Here is a 25,308-nt window from a genome sequence, read left to right as displayed (position 1 = left end):
CAAGCGCGTTGGTGTTTGCTTGAGTCAAGCATTTTGAGCGTTTACAACGTCTGCTTGATGCTCGAGTCAAGCATTTACGTGCATGACAATCATAGAATCTGGAAGGTAGCAATTTCTTCTATCACAAAGAAAGGGAAATACATCATAAACCTAGACTTAGACAAGTACCCTATAGAGTTTAATTCGCTTGATGGGCTTTGACATACAGACAGAGTGATCCTATAAAGGTATTTCTTTTCTGTAGAGATACGGAACCCCAAAAGCTGCAGTATCTAGCCGCAAATAGAAAGTAAAATCCAATATGTAGGAGCATACCTTTGTTGGGTGCCACGTCAACATCGCTGGTGGGAGTGAGCGACTTCTCCTTGTCGTCTTCTCTCGCGATGGGAGTCGACGTCACCGGCGTGAGGGGAGCAGGAGCCGACACCGGAGACAACCCTGTACGAGACATCATCATCAGCAACACCATCATTATCAACCGATAGACATCCACTGCTGGATATAGGTCTCTCGTCGCAACTTCCACACGCCACGGCCTTGCACCGCCGCCGCCATACAGCGGCTCCGCAGGCTCGTCTGTCCACCGACCCACGACCGTCCACGACACTGGCCTAGGCGTGGCTGTCTACTCTCACCTGAGTCCGACTTGGGAAGGCCGGGCACGGCGGGCACGGAGAACACTTTGTCGAAGGAGAACTCGTCGCTGCCGGCCGACGCTGAGAGCGGCTTGGGGCCCAGGCGTGGCTGTCTACTCTCACCTGAGTCCGACTTGGGAAGGCCGGGCACGGCGGGCACGGAGAACACTTTGTCGAAGGAGAACTCGTCGCTGCCGGCCGACGCTGAGAACGGCTTGGGGCCCAGGCGTGGCTGTCTACTCTCACCTGAGTCCGACTTGGGAAGGCCGGGCACGGCGGGCACGGAGAACACTTTGTCGAAGGAGAACTCGTCGCTGCCGGCCGACGCTGAGAACGGCTTGGGGCCCAGGCGTGGCTGTCTACTCTCACCTGAGTCCGACTTGGGAAGGCCGGGCACGGCGGGCACGGAGAACACTTTGTCGAAGGAGAACTCGTCGCTGCCGGCCGACGCTGAGAACGGCTTGGGGCCCAGGCGTGGCTGTCTACTCTCACCTGAGTCCGACTTGGGAAGGCCGGGCACGGCGGGCACGGAGAACACTTTGTCGAAGGAGAACTCGTCGCTGCCGGCCGACGCTGAGAACGGCTTGGGGCCCAGGCGTGGCTGTCAACAAAATACAACATTACCGTTCAAGTGCGAGTCGGACTTGCAAACGAAAGGATTCCGTACCATCGTACAAGATATATCATGTTTTAATATATTTTTTGTGATGTAACCACAAACTCACGCTTTTCGTATTTTCCTCTTTACTTGTGCTGTAATACTTTGCTGCCTGTCAAATGTCATGGTTCTAGGGCTACGGGAAGTACCCTATAGATTTTTAATCCCTTGACGGTTTTGACTAACAAAGTGATCATATCAAATCCTAAAAACAAGCAGTTGTACGTAAAATAACTAGGGACAGCGCGAAAGCTCGAATATACGTGCGACTGACCTACTTAGGTACGGGACCCAGAGAACAAAGGAGGGATATAGGAGGAGGAAGGGGGATACTCGTGTGTGTTATCTAACCGAACATTACCTTGTAACCGGAAATAGGTACAGCCGTGGTCCTGGGCTTGGGTTTGGGCGCCTCGGAGGGCTCGTCCGCAGAGCCCGCCTCCGAGATGGAGGAGCGCGGCAAGGGCTTGGGCACCTGCACCGCGCCACCGTTCATCAAACTGTTGCTCCTGGACAACGACTCCGACGAATCCGAACTTTCCCTTTTTTCCAGGAACTTTTCGGTTTTTTCGAAATTCTCTTTGGTCTTTTCGGAAACTTCAACGTCATCTTCAAGTTTCTTTTCAGAATCGTGTCCGTTGTCAATGATTGTCTTGTGGAACCCGTTCTCTTTACAATAATCTTTTGGCTCTGGTTTCTGTCTCTCCATTCCTTTTATTAAATCTTTGACGTTGACGAAGTCTATTCGGTCTTCGTCTTTCGGTTCTTGGGCTCCTGGTTTCTGAGCCGGTTTCGATGGTTCCTCGATCTGTTGGGTCACTATCGGTTTCGGTTCGGTTTTCTTCAGGGGTGGCATGGACAAAATCGCTTTGACTAATTCTTCGAGGTCGCCCCTGTGTACCTTCGACAATATATTAAGCTATTATAGCAAACTGATATCTGTCTTTCAATTAAAGCAAAAAAAATTGTAATAAGCAGTTTAAAAATAAATACAAACCAAATGGAAAAGCAACAAAAACCAAATTTACTCACCCTCTCTGTTATAAACCCAAACTCATACAAATCAAAACTAACTACACAAAAACTACGGACACACACAACACAAAAAAAATTAAATCCCGAAATATGTAACAAAATCACCGTTAATAGAAAGTAAAATTATAATACGTATATAACCAGTATTATTTCACCGAACCAATAAACACATGCCCTTCATTATTTATTTGTAATCAAAATCAAATAAAACGAATTCAAACAATATTATTTTTATTTACAAGCTACTTAGCGCCCAATCCAATCTCTGGTCGCCACTAAATTTTAGAGTATTCGCATCTTTTTCTTACTAGTGTAATAAGAAAAGGACATACATACTTTAATTTTAAACTGTCACACCTGGTGACTTCGAGGTGCCAGTCTCGAGCGACTGCTCTAGACTCTTGTAGTATTTCATTTAAAATTCTTTTCCGTCCTTTTTAAGCAATATTAAAAAGAAAAAGTTGCAAATACCTAAACATACTTTAAAGAAAAACATAAGAATTGATACCATTGTCAGAATAGATTTCCGTAACCTGACCTCAACTAGGTAAAAATCATCGCAAGCATACTATAGTGGAATCAATAATTCACTGAACTAAAATGACAGGTCCTAATGTCACTTTGTAAAATAATGTTGTCATATTTATTTTAATAGTATGCTCCGTTCGATTGTGATTCGATTGCGATGTTCCAGTTCGATTGTACTATGAAATATTAATTCTATAAAGATATTATATTTAAGTGTTAGTAGGTAATAATAATAATAACTATACATTGCAATATAAGTAGATTTAATGCAATTATGCAAAATATATAATAATAATAATAACTATACATTGCAATATAAGTAGATTTAATGCAATTATGCAAAATATATAATAATAATAATAACTATACATTGCAATATAAGTAGATTTAATGCAATTATGCAAAATATATTCAAATTAATGAACAACAAAGAGGCATGTATCCTTTCTTCTGACACACAGATTATTTGTTGTTATAGTAGCAATAGAAATACAAATTTTAGAAAAATTTCAACTCTGTACCTATTACGATTTACAAGATATAGCCCACTGACAGACAGACAGATGGAGTCTTAGTAATAGGGTCCCGTTGGCACCCTTCGAGTACAGAACCCTAAAGAAGTCAAATTCTCTCTTTCTCTTTTTTGTATGCACGCCAGCAATACGGACGTCAAATCATTGTGACGTCACATGTTACGGATACAGCTATCCTTACCTATCTATATAAAACCCAGGCATCGCCGGGGGAGCTAACATGTCGTCTAGCAGCCCAGCTACGTGTGGAAATATGCCATCTCATCACGTTCCGGCACATAGAGTCATCAAGGTCTGCAGCCACCTCTGTACGTGATCTCTGGTGCTAACCGACCACAGAACGGTAGAGGGGAAATCGATATAAAATCGATAGAGTTAGTTTTAAGGGAGCATTAATCTAGCATAAGTAGTATTTGTAATTTAGATAAGATATAGTTAAGTAAAGGCCTTCGTGTCCCAACGTCGACACGAATGTCCTAATTAAATCATTTTCGTAACCAAAAAGGACTTCTGCCTTCAACCCCCGCTCCAGGTAGCCGCCCTTACGTAACTGGCGCAGTCGGTAGGATAGTCCTGGATGTTCAAGGTCGTCGTGGTGCATCCCCTAAAAGTCAGGTCAACGCCGTCAAGTTCCTTGTCAGGACTACAGAACCTACGAGGAGCAGCTGTCATAGGAGCTGTCGCTGAAGACTTCGAGTCATACTGGAAATCGATGGATCGAAGTTCGCCAGTGACTTTGGTTTTGTAAGTACATGAAATCCTTTTTATTGGTTGTTATATTAACTTTTGCGCAGGGTACTATAATTTTATAACTAATACGATTTTTTTTTATTACGATTTTCACCCGCGTAGTAGATACATTCATTTTATTGAGTTTTGGTATTTTAATTATTTGATACCTTTAGGTAGGATGGTTTAGAATATATAAAAAATGACGGAACTTAGCCAAGTAGATTTGTTAGATAGAATAAATAAGTCACTTAAGTTTTTACCGAATTATGATGGAAATTCTTATACTTTAACGAGATTTATTAATTTAGCCGACCAATTAGTGCGCTCATTTTTAAATCCAGGTCAAGAGTATGAGCTTTCAAACCTTTCCTTGATTAGCGGAATTCTTAATAAAATTACCGGATCTGCAGCAAGAACTATATCAGCCTACGGAATTTCCGATGATTGGAATAAAATTAAAGATACATTAGTTAACAGTTTTTCCGATTACCGAGATGAAATAACCTTACTAACAGACTTATCATATTTAATTCAAGGTCCAGATACAGTACAAATATTTTACGAAAAAGTTCAAAATTTACTCTGCACACTTATTACGTATGTAGAGCTACACGAAACTGTCAAAACTACTGTCGAAGTAAAAATAACACTCTATCAAAAGTTAGCCCTTAAAACGTTCTTAAAAGGTTTAAGAGAACCTTTAGGGTCAAGAGTAAGGTGTATGAGACCCCCCACGCTGCAAACTGCTCTTGAATTTGCCAAAGAAGAATTAAATATAATACATCTACAGAACAGAACTAAATTTTTTCAAAATTATCATAAGCATACTCGTAGACCTTATTATTTTTATTCACAGCGAAATTATTATAGTGGTACGAATTTCCCTTCTAGATCACGAAAATACTCAATGTCCCAAAAACACATTCCTTCAGAACCTCAATACCCTTCAAGCACTTATATCCCATACCAACCTCACCCTGATTCAAAAATTTGCCCACAGGTGGACTTAAATCTACACAGTACACTGGAAACTCCGGAACGTAAAATTCCTGTGTATAATAATATATCGGACCAATATTATAATTCCCAACAATACGTGCCGACCCGGTGTGAAAATGAAATTGACACCGTTGCTGACGATAGGCAGAATTACGATTTCATAATATCACGTTTGCCCATAGAACAGTTAAATGCAGAGGAGACAATGAATTTAATTAACCTTTGTAAAGAATTTCCAGATGTATTTATTTCTAATATAGGTAATTTAACTGTCGATTTCCGACAACTTAATAAATTAGATAAAAAGAATCCGAGTGATTTTACCAACTTTCTGGATAAAATCGGGAGGTCTTTGTACTTTACGACTTTAGATATACAAAATTCATATACAATTTCCGAAGATCTTATGGACAGTGTCCTTCAAGGCCTACCAAATTGTACAACCCTTTTTGACAAAATTGTAATTTTTTCAACATCCTTACAGGAACACATACTCAATTTGCGAGATTCGTTCGAACGATTTAGAAACTTCAATTTAAAAATCCAGTTAGATAAATCTGAATTTTTCAAACGCGAAACGCCATTCTGTCACATGTATTCTCCAGATGGTATAAAACCAAACCCACATTATGTTTTACATATTTTAAATTACCCATTACCTAAAAATCGCCAGCAGATTAAGGAATTTTTAGGCATCCTTGGCTTTTACAGAAGATTCATACCCGACTTCGCAAGTGTGACCAAGCCTTTAACATCGTGCTTGAAGAAAGGAGCGAAATTAAATTTTGATTCAGAATTCGTCAATTGTTTCAGACAGTGTCAAATTCTTGTTAAAAATATGCCTATCCTAGCATATACAGATTTTGGAAAAGAATTAAATTTAACTACATACGCATCAGAAACCACTTTAAGTGCAACGCTTACGCAAGGCCCTCTTGGCGCCGATATGCCTATTGCCTACTCTTCCAGAACTTTGAATGATAGTGAAACTAAATATCCAACGAATAAAAAAGAACTTCTTGCAATAGTCTGGGCCACAAAATACTTTAGGCCGTATCTTTTTGGTAAAAAGTTTAATTTGATTTCTAATTTTCAAAATTTACCCAAGGTCAAAGAATTAGGTCCACGTATTACGCGATGGAATTTAAAGTTAAGTGAATACGATTATACAATTATTAATAAAAAGGCTTCAGAAACGAACGCGGATACCCCGTTAAATAAATCTAGGTCCGTTAATCATTTGGAAAAATCAAAATTACAGGCAAAGTCACAGGAAAAGCCGAGTTTAAGTCAAATTAACACTAAGCATACGAAGGTACAGAATCCTACTTCCAAAATTCCTAACCAAACCTCGAATTTCCAAAACCATACTATACATTTATATACACGAAGGAAAATTCGCGGTCCCTTTACAAAATCACGTTTTAAAAGACAGGTAATAAAGTAAATTAATTAGATAGGTATGTGCAATTCTTTCCAGACATTAAATTACAAAGATATAGAATTTGTCTTTTCACACGATCAAGTTTCAGCCAACCGATAGGACTACTATATTCCTATGTTTTACCAAGAACTATAACACTATATTATCTTTAAAATAATTAGTTTTTGCAATTAGATAATTATTTCAACACATATATACATTCTTTACTATAGACCTTTTACATTTTAGCATTTATTATTTCTTCTAAATTATAGCAAAACTAGGTGTACCTACCACTAATCGGAAAAAGTTAAGAAAGCTCTTACTTGTGTCACATTGTGACTATAGAATAATGAGCAAATTTAGCATAAAGTAGGTATACCTAATGCTCACTTCCTGTAAATTTTCGTGCCTTGAACCGAAAATATGCAAGAACCTACATCATTCCCAGATCAAAAGTAAGTAGAAATAGTTAGATCATTGATAACTCAAGGTACTTACCTACACCTTATTCAAAATTATGATATAATTTTAAAATAAAGTTCTTTCTAAAAGTAAGTAGGTATATAATAAGTCATAGTTACCTATCTAGTTATAACGAGTAGACATTTAGCTTATCATTTTACAGAATTCATGCAGTTGTAGTCCTTAGGTTTCTTTTTACATTACATTTAGTTCAGATTTTTTTATCAATTTAGCTTGAATTAATTAGTACATTCTGTCAATTATACTACTTTGCTTTTAATATACCTATCGTAGTAGTTATAGTCCCATATGCACATTTTTATCTCAACCAATTCTAAGGTTTTCATTTACATTGAGGCTGAATGCCCGAAGGTCAGTTCTTCAAAACTACGTGAGCAGAAAATATCACTCACTGAGGAACCAATTTATCCGGAGAACACATCAACTACTGTTACAGGAGATAGATGAAACGTGATAATCCACGCCTATCTCTCTGTCTAAGGAGGCTCAGAGAAAGCAGCTCAACCATTATCCATGAATTAAGAACTACTTCAATACTACCAGTATGCCGCAATATTCGGCTTCACTTTCAACGGTACGATTCGATCAGCCCATTACAGATGCTTCATCTTCACGAACGAAGTCCAGCAGCAGCCCTCCAGACTGAGGGTGGAAACCTCCGAGGACGTTCCGGCGACATTTCCGTTAAAATTACTACAATGGTCGCCGCACTGAGGGTGGAGGTGTTACGGATACAGCTATCCTTACCTATCTATATAAAACCCAGGCATCGCCGGGGGAGCTAACATGTCGTCTAGCAGCCCAGCTACGTGTGGAAATATGCCATCTCATCACGTTCCGGCACATAGAGTCATCAAGGTCTGCAGCCACCTCTGTACGTGATCTCTGGTGCTAACCGACCACAGAACGGTAGAGGGGAAATCGATATAAAATCGATAGAGTTAGTTTTAAGGGAGCATTAATCTAGCATAAGTAGTATTTGTAATTTAGATAAGATATAGTTAAGTAAAGGCCTTCGTGTCCCAACGTCGACACGAATGTCCTAATTAAATCATTTTCGTAACCAAAAAGGACTTCTGCCTTCAACCCCCGCTCCAGGTAGCCGCCCTTACGTAACTCACATGTCAATATTTCATAGAAACACGCATACTAAGTGTTCGTTGTTTCAAAAGTTGTGTGTGTTTAAAAAGAATCGTTGTCTATCTGTACAAACTGCAATGTTCGTTTTTTCTTGATTAATAAATTGTTTATTGTTTCTTCGCAAATGGGAAAAAAGTACTATACAAACCTCGGCCGAAATACCAATTATCGACATCGTTTAGTTTAAAAATCTTCGCGTCGGCAAATGCTTTATTTCCGGCCTGAACAGTATCGTACAAATTATCTCTCAGTACAATCCGACAAAAAGGAGATCATTACTAAGCATCTAAGCATACTAAGCATCATTGCTATCTATTTAAAATATTTTTATATCGATAATAATGAACACAATTGGGAAGTTTCAGTAAATAACAAAATATGTGTGTTTAATCGATGTAATAAGTGAGTGATGGATAATCGATTTTTTAATCACAACACTATTTTTTTTTTTCATTAGAAACTGTTAACACTGTAAACGTCAGTTTAGTTCACTGAATTTTTGATTCGACTTTAAATATATCAGCGACATTTGAAGGTCTATCTTCAAATAAAAATTATGATTTTCATACCTCTGTACCTCCTCTACCTACACCTGGGTTAAGAAACCTTTTTATATTTACTTACTTACAAGTAACTCCTGGCGGTAAGTGATGATGCAGCCTAAGACGGTAGCGCGCTAACTTGGAAGGGATGTGACAGTTTTTATTACACCCGTAACCCTTATCAGTTTCTACAAGGCATAGTACCGGATCGCTAAATCGCTTGGCGGCACAGCTTTTCCAGTAGGGTGGTAACTAGCTATGGCCGTAACCTTCCACCAGACCAGACCAGACAATTTAGAAACTATAAATTTCTAAATGGCCCCTGCCAGGAATCGAGCCCGAGACCTCCCATTCACAAGACCACAACACTGACCAGTGCCAGGGAGATCGTCAAAAATGTTTTGTTATACCAACTTACATCTGGGTTAAGAAACCTTAAGTGGATTGGATGGACAAGGCGCCTCACCTGAGTACAGTTGTTGGCGTTGGGATGCAGAGAGATGCTGGGCACGGGGTGGTCCTGGTGCTCGAGCCACATCGGCGCGCTGACGTAGGTGACGGCTCCACTGGTCTCCGGGTACAGGTCTGCGTGGTACTCGCGGTAACTCTGCAACAAGGTTTCCTTTGTACTCGTAATACTCAGAGTTATTTTCCTATTTAATGTGTTGGGTACAGGCATGCGTTTGCCTGCTCGCAAAGGAAGTCCTTAATAAAGCGAGCCTACGAGGCCGAGTGCAGCGAAGGGGTGAGCGGTGACCTCCATAGCGAAACAAAGGTTGAGTGAGTGAAGCTGAATGAAAGGACGACGAAACGAGTCTCTCTCTTACCTTCCTAAGCGCAACATGGGCATACCAGTGTAATAGATACCTTCCTGGGCACTTGGTACATGATGGGCACAACGGACGAGCCAGTGAGCTGCAACACGCGGTTCACTTTCTCCTCCATCACTCGCAACGCTCGCTTCGGCACTAAGCACGCACCCTTAGTTTGTTCGCCTGAAGCAATAGTTACCTTCCTGGGCACTTGGTACATGATGGGCACAACGGACGAGCCAGTGAGCTGCAACACGCGGTTCACTTCCCCCTCCATCACTCGCAACGCTCGCTTCGGCACTAAGCACGCACCCTTAGTTTGTTCACCTGAAACAATACCGTGACATTTTGAAACAAGGTAAAGGCAACTTCAACTTTTATAGCAACAAACTTGAACTCTCTACCTATTACAGTTCACGAGATACAGCCCGCTGACAGACAGACGGGCGGAAGAACAGCAAAGGCCCTTAACCCTAGGGTCCCTTACCCTAATATATTATGTACAGAACATGAACAAATGTTACCGGAATGCCGCAGCCCCTCAATGAGGTAGGGCTCGCGGTCACTCAGCTCCATGTAGAGGATGGTGGTGTCTCCCTTGCCGGCCAGGAACAGCATGTTGGTGTCGGCGTCGAACAGCGGCATGAGCACGCCGGTGGAGCAGTCCAGCTCCAGCGTCTTCTGCGTCTGCGACAGGTTGCGGATGTCGCGGATCATGATCTGTCGCAACCTCGCCGAGTCGAAACCTGGGAACCAATCAAAGGACCCATACACACTTTGCAACTTTTGGAAGCTTTTTATTTGAAAGCTATACATTTATAGTGTACGGGGGCGATGTGCAGGCTCGACCGTACCAAAGGGAGATCTCCCACCGTGCGGTTGGTTTGCTCGGTAGCGCCAGCTGGGCCGACGGTTTTGTCTTGAAACTTCTATATATAGTCCAGATTGCAGAAAACTCCGTTAGTGCGAGTACTGTCCGCGGTACATTTGTTCAGGACTACGTCATGAAATGTTATCGATTGAATAGCGCCATCTAGTTGCATCTGTGGCAACCGCCACAATAGTTTCAACGGTGTCCATTTTGATGACTTTCTTGAAACTAAATTTAGAGTATCTGCATCTTTTATAGGATGGATAATGAATTATAAATTAAAGACTAAAATTTTAGTGCTATTCTACAAAAAACATTATGCTCAAAGCTGGCACCTAACGAACGTCACGAGGTTTGACAGACTTAAAAGTTAAGTTTGTCTGTCCTTTTCTTATTATATCAGTAAGAAAAAGATGCACGCCACTTGTACTCACCAGTGGTAAGGATCCTGTCAGTGTCGCCGAGCCACACCAGGCGGCTGTCCTTGATGTTCTGGTGGCTGTTGGCCACGCCCAGCACTGGGCTGGCGGCCCGCGGGTCCACGATGCGCACTTTCTTGTCCTTGCACGAGGTGGCCACCAGCTTGCCGTCCTTCTTCCACGACGTGGACTGGATCACTTCTGTGTGATCCCTGTTTACTGTAACAACAATTATATTGTTTTACCCCAGAATAGAATAGAATATAAATATTTTTAATTGAATTAAATTTACTTTTAGTATAATTTTAAATTGATTAGAATTATAGTAGTAGTAGTAATAATTAGGATATTTAGTTGTTAATTTTTTGTAGAATTCTATTTAATTATAATAGTTTTTTGTAGTTGATAGTTAAAGTATTTAATAGTTTTAAGGTTGTTGGAAAACAAATACCAACAGGGCATTTCTATTAAAAAAAATCAATTTTACTTTTACAAGTACTTTGAATCCTCAAATGAATGTACCACTGGTTTGGTTGGAATGCCTTTCCTACCGAGAAGAATCCAAAGATTTGATACATTTACTATGCTGTTCCTAGATAGCTAACATTCAAGCTGATCCTACTAAACATAACTATCCATCGAAACAACGGGTATTTGAATTTTTTTGCAAACATAATTTAGTTTAAAGTGTAACAATATTATTGTCTTGATTGATTGGATCTGACTCATTGTATAAGCCCTAAGTTGCTAATGCGCGTGGCCGCCATTTTATTGACGTCAGCACTAGACTGAAGTTTCGAGCTGATGGTATATTTTTATGTCGGCTGACGTCAAAATGACGTCATTTCGATGTTAATGACACATGGTTCCAGCGCAATAACAATTTGCGAGACTTATTAGCTTGCGCTTGCTTTACCATTGTATGCTTGTGACAATATACTCACCAAAGGCCTCCTTCTGCTGCGTCAGATCCCACAGAGCCAGCTCGTGTCCCGACGCCACGTGTATCAGTCCATCTGCCACCGGGTGGAAGCCTACGTTCTCCACCCGGCGTTGCTTCTGTGACAGAGTGCACTCTGGAGTTGTCAGTGATTCCTTGAGACCTTCTGGTGGTATGTGCCACACTTTCACCTGGAAGAAGTTAGTTAATTTATAGACTACTTGGCTGCAATCAGACCAGCAGGTCAGACCTGCTGGCAAGTGACGGTGCAGCCTGGGACGGAGCGTGCTTTTCTAGAACATGCGTATTCACTCTTAACTTGGAAGTAATATAGAAATGTAGGTACAGAAATAATGCAATCCTTGCATCCCTCCAGTTGTTTCCTACAAGAGTTGCATGCCTGCCGTGCACCAAAGTGTACAAGATCATGTTTTGTGATTTGTATGTGGACACAAGATACTCACTATATTGTTATAGGATATCAGTTTAACAACCTTTTAACTAGGATGGGACTAGAAAACAAAAACCTAAATACCATTGATTGGAACTTGAAAACTGACAGACTTAAACACATTCTTTATTTAACCCCCTCAGGGGACTACTATTAACATTTCAAGTATCTAGCCCCATTAGTTTATGCTGTGCATCAATCAATTAGTCAGTCAGTCAGGACTAGTTTTCTACAATATGTATAGATCATAATTACTTGTCTCACAGAATGTTTAACTAATAACATTTCCGAGATACATCTTTCAGCAATAGAGAGGTGAAAATATTAGCTACGCTCCACTCCACATGTAGGCCGGCAAAAATGCGCTAATCCACTTGCTACCTCACATTCATATATATATAATGCTAATGGGAACACTTTATTAATTAATTTAAAATCTGAAATGTAACAAAAAGCTTAGTTTTTGAATTTCTCACAATGTTTTAGTTGGGTACATAATATATTGAACTTTATGAAGAGAACCTAATATGCAAAATCTCCTGTTTCTAGACCTGTCAGTTAGAGTTTTATGTTGATATGTCAGTGAGTCAGTTGTTCACTTATATAAAATATAGAATTCCATCTAGTCACAAGTTTTAAGTTACAGTCGGCAAGAAAAAATGTCAGTTTATATTACTCGCTAAAGTCAAAAAAACATGAGGTCAGGAGATAAGTACCATAAATTACAAAATCTTTATAATACATCATTTGCTTAGAGATAGAGCTTGATTGAGGCTGTAAAAAAATAAAATTATTGAAGGAAAGCCTCACGAACCATCTACCTACACTTCATATTGTTTTGTGACTCCACATTGGCACCTCATTGGCACCGACTCCAAAAAATATTACTATAGAACTACAATTACTCTTGTGTACATAATATATTGGTTAATAAATTAAATTATTTTTTACTTTTTAGTGTTTGTAGTTATTGAAGTCGTTTTTTTTTTTGAAATTTTTTTATATCACAATTTTTAGTGGCCCCATTTTACTAAAATATGATATGCCTGGTTAAAACCCTACTGTTTACAAAGCTATTACACTGATCGCGAGCATTTTACTCTTATCCGTTGAGGAGTTCCGTTCTCCATCTCAGAAGATGTTCATCAGATCTTTACCAAATTAAAATGGGACCACCTCTGAAGTATGTCCTACAAAACAAAAAAAGAATCATCAAAATCGGTTTATAATTGACGGAGTAATCGCGTAACAAACATACAAAAATAAAATAAGATTAAAAAAAAAACATACAGTTGAATTGATAACCTCGGTTAAAAAGTCGGTTAAAAATGAGTACTTACCAAAGAATCCTGAGATCCAGTCAAAAGCAACCCGTCATGAAATGGGGAAAATTCCATGTCTGTAATAGTGTCAGAGTGTGCGTGCAGCAAAGGCATAGTTTTGCTCTTCCTACCACAGTCGTCCAGCGGCAGAACGGCCATACTCGACCCCACATGCTCCCAGTTGAACGCCATGAAAGCGGCAGACGCGCAAATATTGTTCCCGTATGTCTGATATGAGCCTACGCACACATCCCTTATGCATGCTTCCGGCTTAGGCACAATGGGTGCAGCATTTTTATACTTAGAGGCTTTAAAACGCCAGGCCATCGTGGGCCAATTTATTAAAAAGTTATCAGTCTTTTTCAAAATGGAATGTAAACTGGCCTCAACGATCAACGAGAGGCAGTCGACCTGAAATAGATTTAATATTTTAAGTTTCAACACCATTAACATTTCATTTCAGGCGATGTAATTTATAGCTTTAGAAACTCTGGAAAGCGACGAATTTGTTATTATAAACGCACTTCTAGTTTAAAATAGAAAAGTATAACATTTCGTGAATAAATTACGGTCAAGTCAGCGAAGACAAAAATTATCAAGAGGAATATTATCGTAAGTTTTCTGTTATCATGTTTAGTTAAAGCTTACGTTATTGTTTCACTTATCACCACACATAACTGTTTAACGAATACCTACCTAACATAAAAGAGTTTATTGAAAATTCTAAACACTTTGTTTTGAATAACTTGACCGGAGCGCGGCCGGAAACACACGAAACTGTACAGAGTTCTATTTGTTTAACTAAACTTTTTAGTTAATTACGTAAGCACAATCGTTTATGATAAAATCTCACGTTTATCTCTTACCTTTACGAGATAAATCAATCAGAAATTCGATTTCCGCTAGACACTCCCCCTAAACGTCGGCCATTTCAATTCAAGCGACATTTTCGGATCGATAATAATGAGTCGATGACACCAAAACAAAGATAATTTTTTGTTGATTTTCTATGTTAAAAATTGAACAAAAAATATCATTAAAATAAATATATTACAACAAAAAGAAAATCCAGTCAATTCGCTTATAAATGCTTAGAAATCCACAACTTATTTAAAATTAAATTTTTCTCATTTGAATATATTTTTTACAGCTGGCAATAACCAATGTCAAAATCTATTCTAAAGATTCTATACTGTGGTCTATGTCTATACCAAAGAACTTGGATGTACCATGGATGTAGGTAGGTACCCTACATTCAATGTACTCTGTGGTAGGTACCTATACAAGACCTATACCTTTTATCTTTTATTTCTGGTCGGTGACCTATACTAGACTAATTTGGACACATTTTGGGCATGCTTCGCACATAATACATTTACTCCAAGGAGCTGTCAGCTGATGCTTCGCTATGGCATGCTTGCTTGACGGCTGTACTTAGATGAATGATTACGGCAACACGTTATGGTTACCTCTATATATACAATCTCTATGCGGCTGTACCTACTTGACGTAGCCTGGAAATGTTGCTCGACTAAAATTGCTTGGCGGAAGCGGGAGCCGGAAATAAATAATGTCAATTGATGTCAATTGTCATAGTCCATAGTCATTTCCAGGAGGTTGTGTTGTGGCTGCAGGGGTTCAATCCCGGACACGCTTCTCGAACTGCTGTGCGTTTTAAGCAATTAACAATTAAATATCACTTGCATTAATTCGTAATCTCAGGCGTGCCAGTTTCCTGACGATGTTTTCCTTCACCGTAAGGGTCGTGATTCGTGAATATGATCAATCTACATAATAATGTGAAAAAATCACATATATAAAAACATGAACACGATCGGAAGCGGCCATAGAGCAGAAACAAAGAGGAGATGTTGTATTAAGATTTCCCTATGAAATATCGAGTGACATTTTGCGGGGTGAGGGGTTGTGGAACGCCGCCCACTTCTCAATTTTCCATCTGCGGGTTAGTAGCAAAACTACTCGCTTAGCGACCTAACATCGATATATTGATGTCACTACATAGTTCAGCTATCTCACACTAGATGTCAATAATCTAGAACTATTTTAATAATTACGTATAAAATTACTTACAAATGAAATGTGATACCATTCATAGCATCAGAACGTCTGTCTGAATAACTTTGACACGATAAAACACAACACTTCATCCTTTTGTTCTCAAAAACGCGAAAACACACCGATAATACGAGTCTCAATATATGTGAACCTGACGAACGCAGACAGCATACTAACTAAGGCCCCGCCCACAGTGATGACGTCAGGACCTAGTTGAAAATCACAGTGCACAGTTGCTTAGGCCAACTCCTCTTTGTTTCTGCTCTATGGAAGCGGCTGTCATATAAAACGTACGTATTTACGCGTGTGTACTCATTTGATTCCTATTTTGACGTATGCGTGAAAGTATAAGTCCCGCAAATTGCTATTGCGCTGGAACCATGTCTCCACGTATGTCGCGGCGGTCAGCCTGTACTATTTAGTTATAAAGGATGTTCCAGTAAATAAAACATATCAGTATCGAAAGTGATCATTTTATTAATTGCGAGTATTACAACAATTTAGTTTCTTTGGTGATGTTTTTATTCTATGATCGATGACGCAAACAGATGAAGTAGTAATCATATCAGATCCAATGTTGAATTGTAACATTTTGATAACTTTATCATTAATTGGATTGGTACTCCTTATGAATCATATCTGTCGGGACTTTTTATTTAGTTTACTTATATAGTTTATTTATTAATCATTGCCTAGAGCATATGCCATACAGGGCCTTATTAAACACTAGCTGACCCGCCCCGGCTTCGCTCAGGTGGAGTATTTCGGACTGGGAGTGTCATCGTGAAACAGTTGCTTGATACCTAAAATATCAATTCACTATCAGAAATTCTAAAATCCCCACGATTTAGGACTTTAGTACTTTGCAGCATCAGGATTGAGGAGTTAGGATCCGAAGTTCAATGATGTAGCCTATGCTTGGTACCTAAATTAAATTTGCATCATCCGCAGTTACTGAACCATTATAGTTTAGGAGTGCTGTACCCTACATCATCAGGGTTGAGGAGTTGGGACTTGAAGTCTGAGAATAAGGTCGTTGCTTGGTACCTACAATATGAATTCACTATGAACAGTTCCTGAATCTTGATAACTCAGGCGGGCAGTAACCTTGCAGCATCAGGATTAAGGAGTTGAACCCAGAATTTTTTATGTGACCACCACGAAAACTTTTTTGTTGATTTAAAAAAAAATTGCAAATCAGTCCAGAAACCTCGAAAAAATCGATGTAGAAAAAAGAACCACCTCCTTTTTGACAGTCGATTAAAAACCGATGACCTTGAAATATTTACGGAACAATCTTTAAAATATCCCCTTTCTAACAAAAAAGAATGAATGAAATCGGACTACGCGTTAATGAATTACAACTCAGTATACATTTTAACTTTCATCCCCTCTCCTACGGGAACCATGCTGAATTTCGGGATAAAAAGTATCCTATATTCTTCCTTATAGTATTACCTCAAATCGTACCAAGTTTCATTGGAATCCATTCAGTAGTTTCAACGTGATGCGCGGCCGTGATACAGACAGACAGATAGACAGACAGACAAAAATGAAAAAAATAAATTTTGGGTTCAGTATCGATTATAGAGTGCCCTCGAAAAAAAAATTTCAAAATATCTTCAATGTACAGAATTTGACCTGTTACAGTTTTATTATAAGTATATAGATTGTCCAAGATATTTTAAGACAGTACATACGATTTCACTTTGAAATACATTTTATTTTTCGCTAAAACTCATGAAACGTATTTTTTGACGTCTAATTTGACAGATTCTATACAATTTAACTGTCAAAATTTCATAATTATATTAAACATATTATAAGTATTGATTAAAATCTTTAAATTCCTAAATTTAAAGATTTTAATGTCAAAAGTTAGACAGATATGATCCATACAATGATCAATCAGTATTTTCAGTAAAACACTACACTACCCGAATGGTAATAATAATATTAATTAAAGCAAATATTTAATTGGAAATATTTAAAACACTATACAACAGTTAATACATAACCATAAAAAATGTAAACAATCTAACACCAAAGTGCACAAAATATCATTGTGATATGCCACAGACACAAAATTCTTGTAAACAAAAACATCCCCCTGTATTTTGGAAGCTTTCAGTCTTTTCCATGCACAATCGTTATTGTCTGCTGCGAATTTGGCAAGACTGTCGGCCAGTAAGAAATAACAATTGTCATCCTAGTTAGTTTTCGATTCAGCCCTTTCCGGACAGGCAAACAATGGGACGATGCCTATGTCAAAAATAAATTATTTCTTAGTAATTATTATACAGTCTTCCAAAATTGATAAAATTTACATTCGCTGCTAGTTTTAATTTGCCTATTTTAAATTATCGATTCAAATAAAAAAGTACGTCAAATTACGTCAAAATTATAATATGACGTCACATCTTAGTATTTCATACAAGCTCCTAGTTGACTAGTAGGCATCATCCCTATTGTATAGCCGTTTCAGTCGGTAAGCTCTCGAAAAGAGATCGAATACAAAGTTTGTCACCCTGAAATAAAATTAATTTTCCTGGGAACAGCATGAACAGGGCCATCTATAAGGCTTTTAAGGAACTGACTCCGGAAGTTATTAACTGACAGAACTGAAAGTGTTACCATAGTTGGATAACATTTTTTTTGAAGTGTTACTTTTGGTTATGAAACTTACTTTACAACAGAATTGATGTGTCATCAACAGCAAGAATAATAAATTCCAAAAATAGACACCTACAAATAATTGCAATAAATATAATTTATAATATAAATAAATATAGTTCTTTCATTTCACGAGTGCGCCGTGGCTCATGCTTGTGTCGTATCGATATAAGTAAATGTGTGCGTTTGCGAGCGCTTGCTCGCTTCTGATTGGTCCGGCAGGCACGCACACTTACGCAATGTGCTTGTATACGACGTCACCACAAGCAAAGTTGACGCGTGCTCGTGAATAGCAAGACCTATATTCAATAACGTTAAAAATAAAACAATTCAATTTAGTTGTGTAAAAAAAATATGAAATATCTGTCAAAGATAAAATTAATTGCACCTAAATTATGTGATGTCTGTACATTAAAATTAAAGATGTATGTTATCAAGAAAATGGGGTCGATTCTCTTGTACACAATCTCTAAACTAAATAAACAGGTCTAAATCCAATGCTATCCTTTTCCGCAAGCAACATTATGAAAGGGATAGTAATAGATTTAGACGTGCCATTTTAGTTTAGTTTAGAGATTGTGTGAAACGTAATTAGCCACATTGATCTGTCATGGTAGTCAGACCTTATCGAGTAATAACAGAATATATCCAAAATATACAAAAATCTAGCATTGCATTTTTATTGCCTAGTTGCAAAAGCATCATTTTATTAGTTTTTATCTAAATACAACGGGTTGCGGTAAATACAGTAAAGTTCGGCGACGTCATACCTACAAATATCGTTAACATTAAAACTAATACAAAAATTGTATTGTACACTAAACTAAGTCAACAGACTTAAATTAGTTTTTCTTGTCTACATACAATATTGCTATTAATATTCAGAATATTCTCTAGATTTTTAACAATACCCACCATAATTTCGATATAATCACCAATTTCAGTAAATGTTAGTCTCGTCAAAACTTAACTTCGTTTAGTGTACAATAGAATCGTTACCAAAGTCTAGGTTACTTTTCGAAACACTAACAATCATACAACACAATTAATTTAAAAAATACAACAAAACTTGCAACAGTGATCTTGTCATGGTGAAATCTATAGAGCGCACTCTTTGCGTAGACTTAAGACTGAGTTAAAACGAGGCAGATGTATATCTCTTACATAAATCTGTCTCTTTTTAACTCAATCTTAAGTATCAGCAAAGTCAAAGTGACTTGAGACGCTCTATAGATTTCAGTCTAAGCACGCGCTTGAAAATTAAAAAAAAAAAGTTTAGGGTCGAAGCACACGGGATTCTTTTAGCATCGGCGAGTGGCGAGTTTAGTTGGTCGCTTCATTACTACCACTTTCATAAGTTACGTCAATGTACTGCTCAGAATTCTAGTCTACATAATCTCTAAACTAAAATGACAAGTCTAAATCTATTGCTATCCCTTTCTACAGGTATCATTGTGAAAAGGGATAGCATTGTGTAAGGGATAGCAATAGATTTAGACATATTTTAATGTAGATAACGGGTACATACCATGATTACTTTGACTTTTTTATTTATCGATATTTCAACCCAATTATACAACACACATATACCTATACCATACTATACCACAACACAATAAGCTTAAAATCACTAGATTTAGACCTATAGTTTTAGTTTAGTTGTTAGAGATCGTGTACAACAGGATTGGCCACATTGTGTGCTTTGGCCTTATGTACTGTATTGTTTCTTTTTCAAGCGCGTTTCATACAAGCATTTCTACAATATCGTGTGAATAATAATATCGATGTGCATTACTGTCCCATCCCCGGCCATAAATGAAAATAATAACAAGGATTTGCCCACATTCATTAATAACCTCCCTAAAACTGATAATACCAACTTAAATGAGTAACTACACACTTTTCGTGTAATAACTTCTTGGAAAATAGTAAAAATTCTTTTAACTTATGAAACACACAAAGTTAAAATTAATTATGTAATTATTTTAAACTTACATCTCTATCAGACGCACTCAGAGTCGCTAATCGTTACTTAAGATTGAGTTAAAACGAGACAGACGTATGTGAGAGATATAGCTCTGTCCCATTTTGACTAAACTTAAGTAACGATTAAGCGACTCTGAGTACGGCTGTAAAACATTTAAATCACAATAAATAAATGTCACACATGATATTGTCAAAGAACTAAAATATAAATTATAATACTTAAAAGCGATGGAATGATCGAGTCCGTACTGCACGGTAATTAATATTGTTGTAAATACTACAAGTAAGGATTACTTAGTCGGTACTAATTCTGTAGTACACAAAGCTAAACTAACAGGCCTTGGACGATCTAAATTAGTTTGGTTAGATCGTCCAAGTAACAGGCACACCAACTTAGTGCACGCACATTCATTTGATATGATTAACACATGAGCTACAACCATTTCCAATTCAAGTATTTGTAGGCGTGTCCATGTCAAAGAGAATAAGATCTCTTTGACATCGACACGCCTACATATTCAAATAAGGTTAATTTATAACTAATCCCATGCTAGTGTAAAATATTGACAAAACTTTTTTTTTTTCAAATAAAAATAGCTAGAAAACAGCCAGGTCACCTGATGCTAAGTGTAATCACTTATCTTATACAGGGTTACAGGAAAAGAGGACACGATTCCGTTAAGGGGTTATAGTACAGGACATTAGCTATCAAACGACCCCTAAAGTGCTTATGCAAAAGTGTATCGTTATCGAGTTATTCATTTTTTATTTTTTTCTTGGTAAAGGGGTGTTTGCCACTTTAACAATTAATAAAAAAAGGAACAATGTATTTCATTGTATAATGTGTATTTTTATTGCCGCTATAACAACACATACTAAAAATTACAAAATGGCCGCCATAAAAATTAAATAAAAAAAAAGTATTATTTCTTGTACGATGGTACGGAACCCTTCGTTTACGAGCCCGACTCGCACTTTCCTGTAACCCTGTATATACCGCCGCTCATGAACATTTGCAGCACCAGAGGAACCGCCAATGCGTTAGCGGCCTTTCAGTAATTTGTTGGTCCGCCCCTTGAATAACCCCATGTTGCGAACAACGCCGATGGGAGTAGATTCCACAGTTAGCATGCAAACTTACAGTTACTGTAGGTAAACTGTACAACAGAACTAGTACGACACGTTGTGATAGATCCGTAAGGTCTAGGAGCGGAGACAGCAGGAGCTGTCGCCCACTGCGGAGGACTTGCCGTTGATGGGGCCCAGGCTGCCGTCGTACTTGGGCAGCTCCTTGCATTTGTAGGTAAGCTGTACAACAGAACTAGTACGGCACGTTGCGATAGATCCGTAAGGTCTAGGAGCGGAGACAGCAGGAGCTGTCCCCCACTGCGGAGGACTTGCCGTTGATGGGGCCCAGGCTGCCGTCGTACTTGGGCAGCTCCTTGCATTTTGCTTGCTGAAAGTTGAAATGAAAACTTTTGATCTATGCCACTAACTACTATAGATGCAGGCATACAAATTTTCCCTTTTTCACTCCGGAAAATGGTGGAAAAGCAGGGTGTACGGAATAAACCAGGAATCTAGGAAAATTTTGGGTTTGGCATTTTTCTGAAAAATTTCAAGGTGAAAATTTGATGATCTTGAAAGTTTCCTTACCTCCATTAATTCTACAGCTATCTCCATAAACAGTCTCTCAACATTCTCTGCTTCTTTTGCGGAAGTCTCCAAGAAGTACATCCCGTGCCGTTGTGCAAAGTCCTCCCCGATGTGTCGAGGAATCTCCCTGTCTTCTCTATCCGTTTTGTTACCTGCAAATACAATGTATGCATCACTACCCATATAACAAATGCGAAAATATGTTTGTTGGTTGGTTTGTCCGTCAATCACGCGGCAACAGAGTGTAGGAGAGTGTAGGATCATTGCGATTTTTTGCATGGATATCAAATGACATAAAAATAAGTTTGGGGTACCTGGAAGAGACTGTAGTGAAAACTATAATTGAATATCTGCTACTGTCTATCTGACTCATTTTTGGACTGGACTTCTTAGTTTAATAATATATTATACTAGCTGATGCCCGTGACTTTGTTCGCATGGATTTTCATTTTTTCAAATTCCCGCGAGAACTCATTCATTTTTCGGGATAAAACGTAGCCTATGTGTTAATCCAGGGTATAATCTATCTCCATTCTAAATTTTATCCAAATCCCTTCAGCCGTTTTTGCGTGATTGAGCAACAAACATACAAGATGAAAATGTTACATTTGTACTTTGTTTTTATCTGTGACACCAACAACAAATAAATGCATTTTCTTTCTTTCAAACATCCACACTTTCACATTTATAATATTAGTAGGATAAATGCTAAATCTTTCATATAATAACATGTAAGTATACATAATATATGTTTTACTCACCAACTAATATTCTTAAGACCTTATTATTAGCATACTCCTCTATTTCCCGCAACCAATCAGGCAAGCAGTCGAAGGTGGGCTGGCAAGATATGTCGTACACCAGGATGAGAGCGTGCGCCGACCGGTAGTAGCTCTGAGTTATAGATCTGAACCTCTCCTGGCCCGCAGTGTCCCAGATTTGCAACTACAACATTTCAAATTGACTTTCTCATAATATAAGTAGAAGCACTATTATGTATTGATAAGTAGATGGAATGACACACTTCATCTAAACCTTCATGGTTTTTTTGCTGTGTCTAAAGTGGACTTGTTAAACATTTTTTATGTTGATAATAATGAAAAAAAGTGAAATACAATGGGACTTCACCCCACTGGTGGCTGTGCAGGGCTTCTCCAGACTCTGTACCACATCCTACATATAAATGTGAAAGTGTGTCTGTCTGCTAACTTTTCACAGCCCATCTGTTTAACAGTTTTTGATGTGTGGTTCAGGGATAGCTTGCATTTAGGGACAGACTAGGCTACTTTTTGTCTTGGAAAATCAAAGAGTTCCCACAGGATTCTTACAAAAATCTAACTTCAGGTGGATCAAATCACAGGCATCATCAGGCTTCTTAGTGAGGTCTCAAACCTGAAAAACATGTTGTTTAAGTAATAGTGATTCACAAGATTGAGAAATACGAGTTGAGATTTCCAGATAAATTCATAACATCGGCAATACTCGCAATTGGCAATAGGCCCTGACCAATGACTAGATAGGTACCTGTATCTGCTGTAGCAGTAGACTACCACTACTGGAAATTACATCAATTATTCAGCATTAGAGCCAATTACCAAAATGATGATCAATGCTACCAATCGCATTTATGCTGCGCAAAATACTTGCGAGAATTATTTCGCGAAACATTTTGGCCGAACACAATTCCAAAACAGGTTAACACGCCATATAAAGCAGTGGCTACTCCACATTAGGCGTGTAATGCGTAATATCCTGCTCACCTTCACTTTCTCTCCATCTACCTCGACTGTTTTGATCATGAAGTCGACGCCGATCGTGGCCCCCTGGCCGGGGGGGAACAGCCCTTGGGTGAACCTCCTCACGAGACACGTTTTCCCGACCCCCGCGTTACCGACCAACACAACTTTAAACAGAAACTTATAATCCTCCATTGTAAGCACCGAATTACATTTATAGCGGAAAAGAATTACAATAAATTATCTCCTCAGCCACTGTTACGCTTTAGTGAATTGACAGGCATTACACTACGATATGAGGGTGATATTCTGTCGACAACGATTTAATGAACGATCAAACGCACATTATTAAGAATGAGATCATAACATTTCAGTATTAATTTTTAATCCAAATTTCACTTGAGATTAATACCAGTATATATAATGTACTCTGTGATTAATACCCAAAACAATAGTCAAGTCAATAGAGAAAGTGGAGTCATAGAGTAGGATGTATTACTAGTGGAGTGGAAATTGGAATTTGGAATCATAGTCATTTTTGCAGACCAATGTCCTACGCTGTGGTTGACATCTATATGTATAGTCTATGGTTGACATGATTTCTTAAATGGATGCTTGGATGAAGAATGTACCTACCACCATGGTACCACCCATAGATTATCTACTATATACTAGAAATAGATGTGCGACTCTAGATTTCTTTTTCAAAGTTACGCGTGTACTCACATCAAGAGGGCACTAAAAGCGCGCTAGGCGTGCGAGAGCGCGAAAATTTAAATGCTATTTAAATGTACTTTACTAGAATATTTTATATTTTTGGAACACGTTTTAAATAAACATTAATAATTCCATTAACGTTTGTTTAAAACATGTTTAAAAATATATATTACAAGACTATGACTCTTTGAGCTACTTAATTATAACTATATTATAGAAAGAAAAAGGTTTTAAGGTTTTGTAAATATTTATTATCATAAATTCGTAACTAGGTAGATACATAAAATACAATAGAATAGAAAACAATACGAAGTGTATGTAAACACTATAAAATACATACCCAAATTCAAGACCCGCAAGATTGTGAAATAATTACTATTCAAATTTAACATTTTCGGTTATTTACTTTTAATAATTTTCAAATTATTACCACAATTGGTGTATTTGTGTAGTCAGAAAACAATAAAATAATTGTTATATGAGCCAAAGATAATTAACATAAAGCTAGCTTTAAGTTTTATTGTAATATTAAAAATAAAAAAAATTAACATAAATTATATTAAATAAAATTCCCTGTAAATAAACTGTAAAATAATAAACATAAATTATACTAAATCAAGTAATCAATAAAACCAATCTACTAGATTGATTTTATTGATGGGAATTTATGTTTACTAGCTTATGCCCGCGATTTCGTTCGCGTGGACTACACAAATTTTGAACCCCTGTTTCACACACTTAGAGTTGATCTTTAACAATGAGATTTTAACATATGAGCTTAATAAAATATGTCATACTGCAAATTGCAAAAATATTAACTACAAAACTTTATAGACACTTCAAAACTGACAGAGTTTCATACAAACTTCAAACCCCTATTTTATCCCTTCAGGGGTTGAATTTTGAAAAATCCTTTCTTAGCGGACGCCTACGTTATA

At 37.9% G+C, this 25,308-nt stretch overlaps 2 protein-coding genes across 8 annotated transcripts in view; both read right to left on the bottom strand.

Moving 5' to 3' along the window:
- Positions 1-14,740, bottom strand: part of pod1 (coronin pod1) — a 33,899-nt gene extending 19,159 nt beyond the window's left edge. For 3 of the 6 annotated variants that reach the window (XM_034980482.2, XM_069506041.1, XM_069506043.1), the window contains exons 1-10: positions 14,393-14,740; positions 13,545-13,937; positions 11,758-11,944; positions 10,829-11,032; positions 10,048-10,269; positions 9,723-9,850; positions 9,178-9,318; positions 1,655-2,194; positions 636-1,236; positions 316-438 (exon numbers count right to left, since the gene is read on the bottom strand). In XM_034980482.2, coding sequence (XP_034836373.1) covers positions 316-438; positions 636-1,236; positions 1,655-2,194; positions 9,178-9,318; positions 9,723-9,850; positions 10,048-10,269; positions 10,829-11,032; positions 11,758-11,944; positions 13,545-13,853 — 2,455 coding nt within the window. In that variant the 5' untranslated portion in view covers positions 13,854-13,937; positions 14,393-14,740. Of the gene's footprint in view, positions 1-315; positions 439-635; positions 1,237-1,654; positions 2,195-9,177; positions 9,319-9,722; positions 9,851-10,047; positions 10,270-10,828; positions 11,033-11,757; positions 11,945-13,544; positions 13,938-14,222; positions 14,259-14,392 lie in introns of those variants that run through there. The other 3 variants (XM_069506042.1, XM_069506044.1, XM_069506045.1) reach the window with 3 other exon arrangements.
- Positions 14,741-16,055: 1,315 nt separating this feature from the next.
- On the bottom strand, positions 16,056-24,089 carry Rab30 (RAS oncogene family member Rab30). Of its 2 annotated transcripts, XR_011238023.1 has the most exons (5): positions 23,678-24,089; positions 22,679-22,862; positions 21,918-22,069; positions 20,647-21,717; positions 16,056-20,600 (listed from the first exon to the last, which is right to left on the bottom strand). XR_011238023.1 is itself a non-coding variant. In XM_034980634.2 (4 exons), the coding sequence occupies exons 1-4, from the start codon at positions 23,846-23,848 to the stop codon at positions 21,616-21,618; spliced, it is 609 nt and encodes a 202-aa protein (XP_034836525.1). In that variant the 5' UTR covers positions 23,849-24,089; the 3' UTR covers positions 16,056-21,615. The 2 variants fall into 2 exon arrangements, 1 of the variants encoding a protein (XP_034836525.1); XM_034980634.2 differs by having other exon boundaries at positions 16,056-21,717.
- Between the last annotated feature and the right edge of the window lie 1,219 nt (positions 24,090-25,308).

The sequence above is a fragment of the Maniola hyperantus genome, chromosome 22, assembly GCF_902806685.2.
Source record: "Maniola hyperantus chromosome 22, iAphHyp1.2, whole genome shotgun sequence".
Lineage (NCBI taxonomy): Eukaryota > Metazoa > Arthropoda > Insecta > Lepidoptera > Nymphalidae > Maniola > Maniola hyperantus.
This window is presented reverse-complemented; position numbering and strand designations above follow the sequence as displayed.

What these genes read in the sequence shown, in the direction of transcription:
- Rab30 (XM_034980634.2), bottom strand. Translation starts at nt 23,848, where the DNA reads ATGGAGGATTATAAGTTTCTGTTTAAAGTTGTGTTGGTCGGTAACGCG. An exon ending in TAGATGGAGAGAAAGTGAAG is followed by an intron (nt 22,863 to 23,677) that starts GTGAGCAGGATA and finishes GAAATGTTGTAG; the next exon opens with TTGCAAATCTGGGACACTGC. An exon ending in GGTCTTAAGAATATTAGTTG is followed by an intron (nt 22,070 to 22,678) that starts GTGAGTAAAACA and finishes TTGTATTTGCAG; the next exon opens with GTAACAAAACGGATAGAGAA.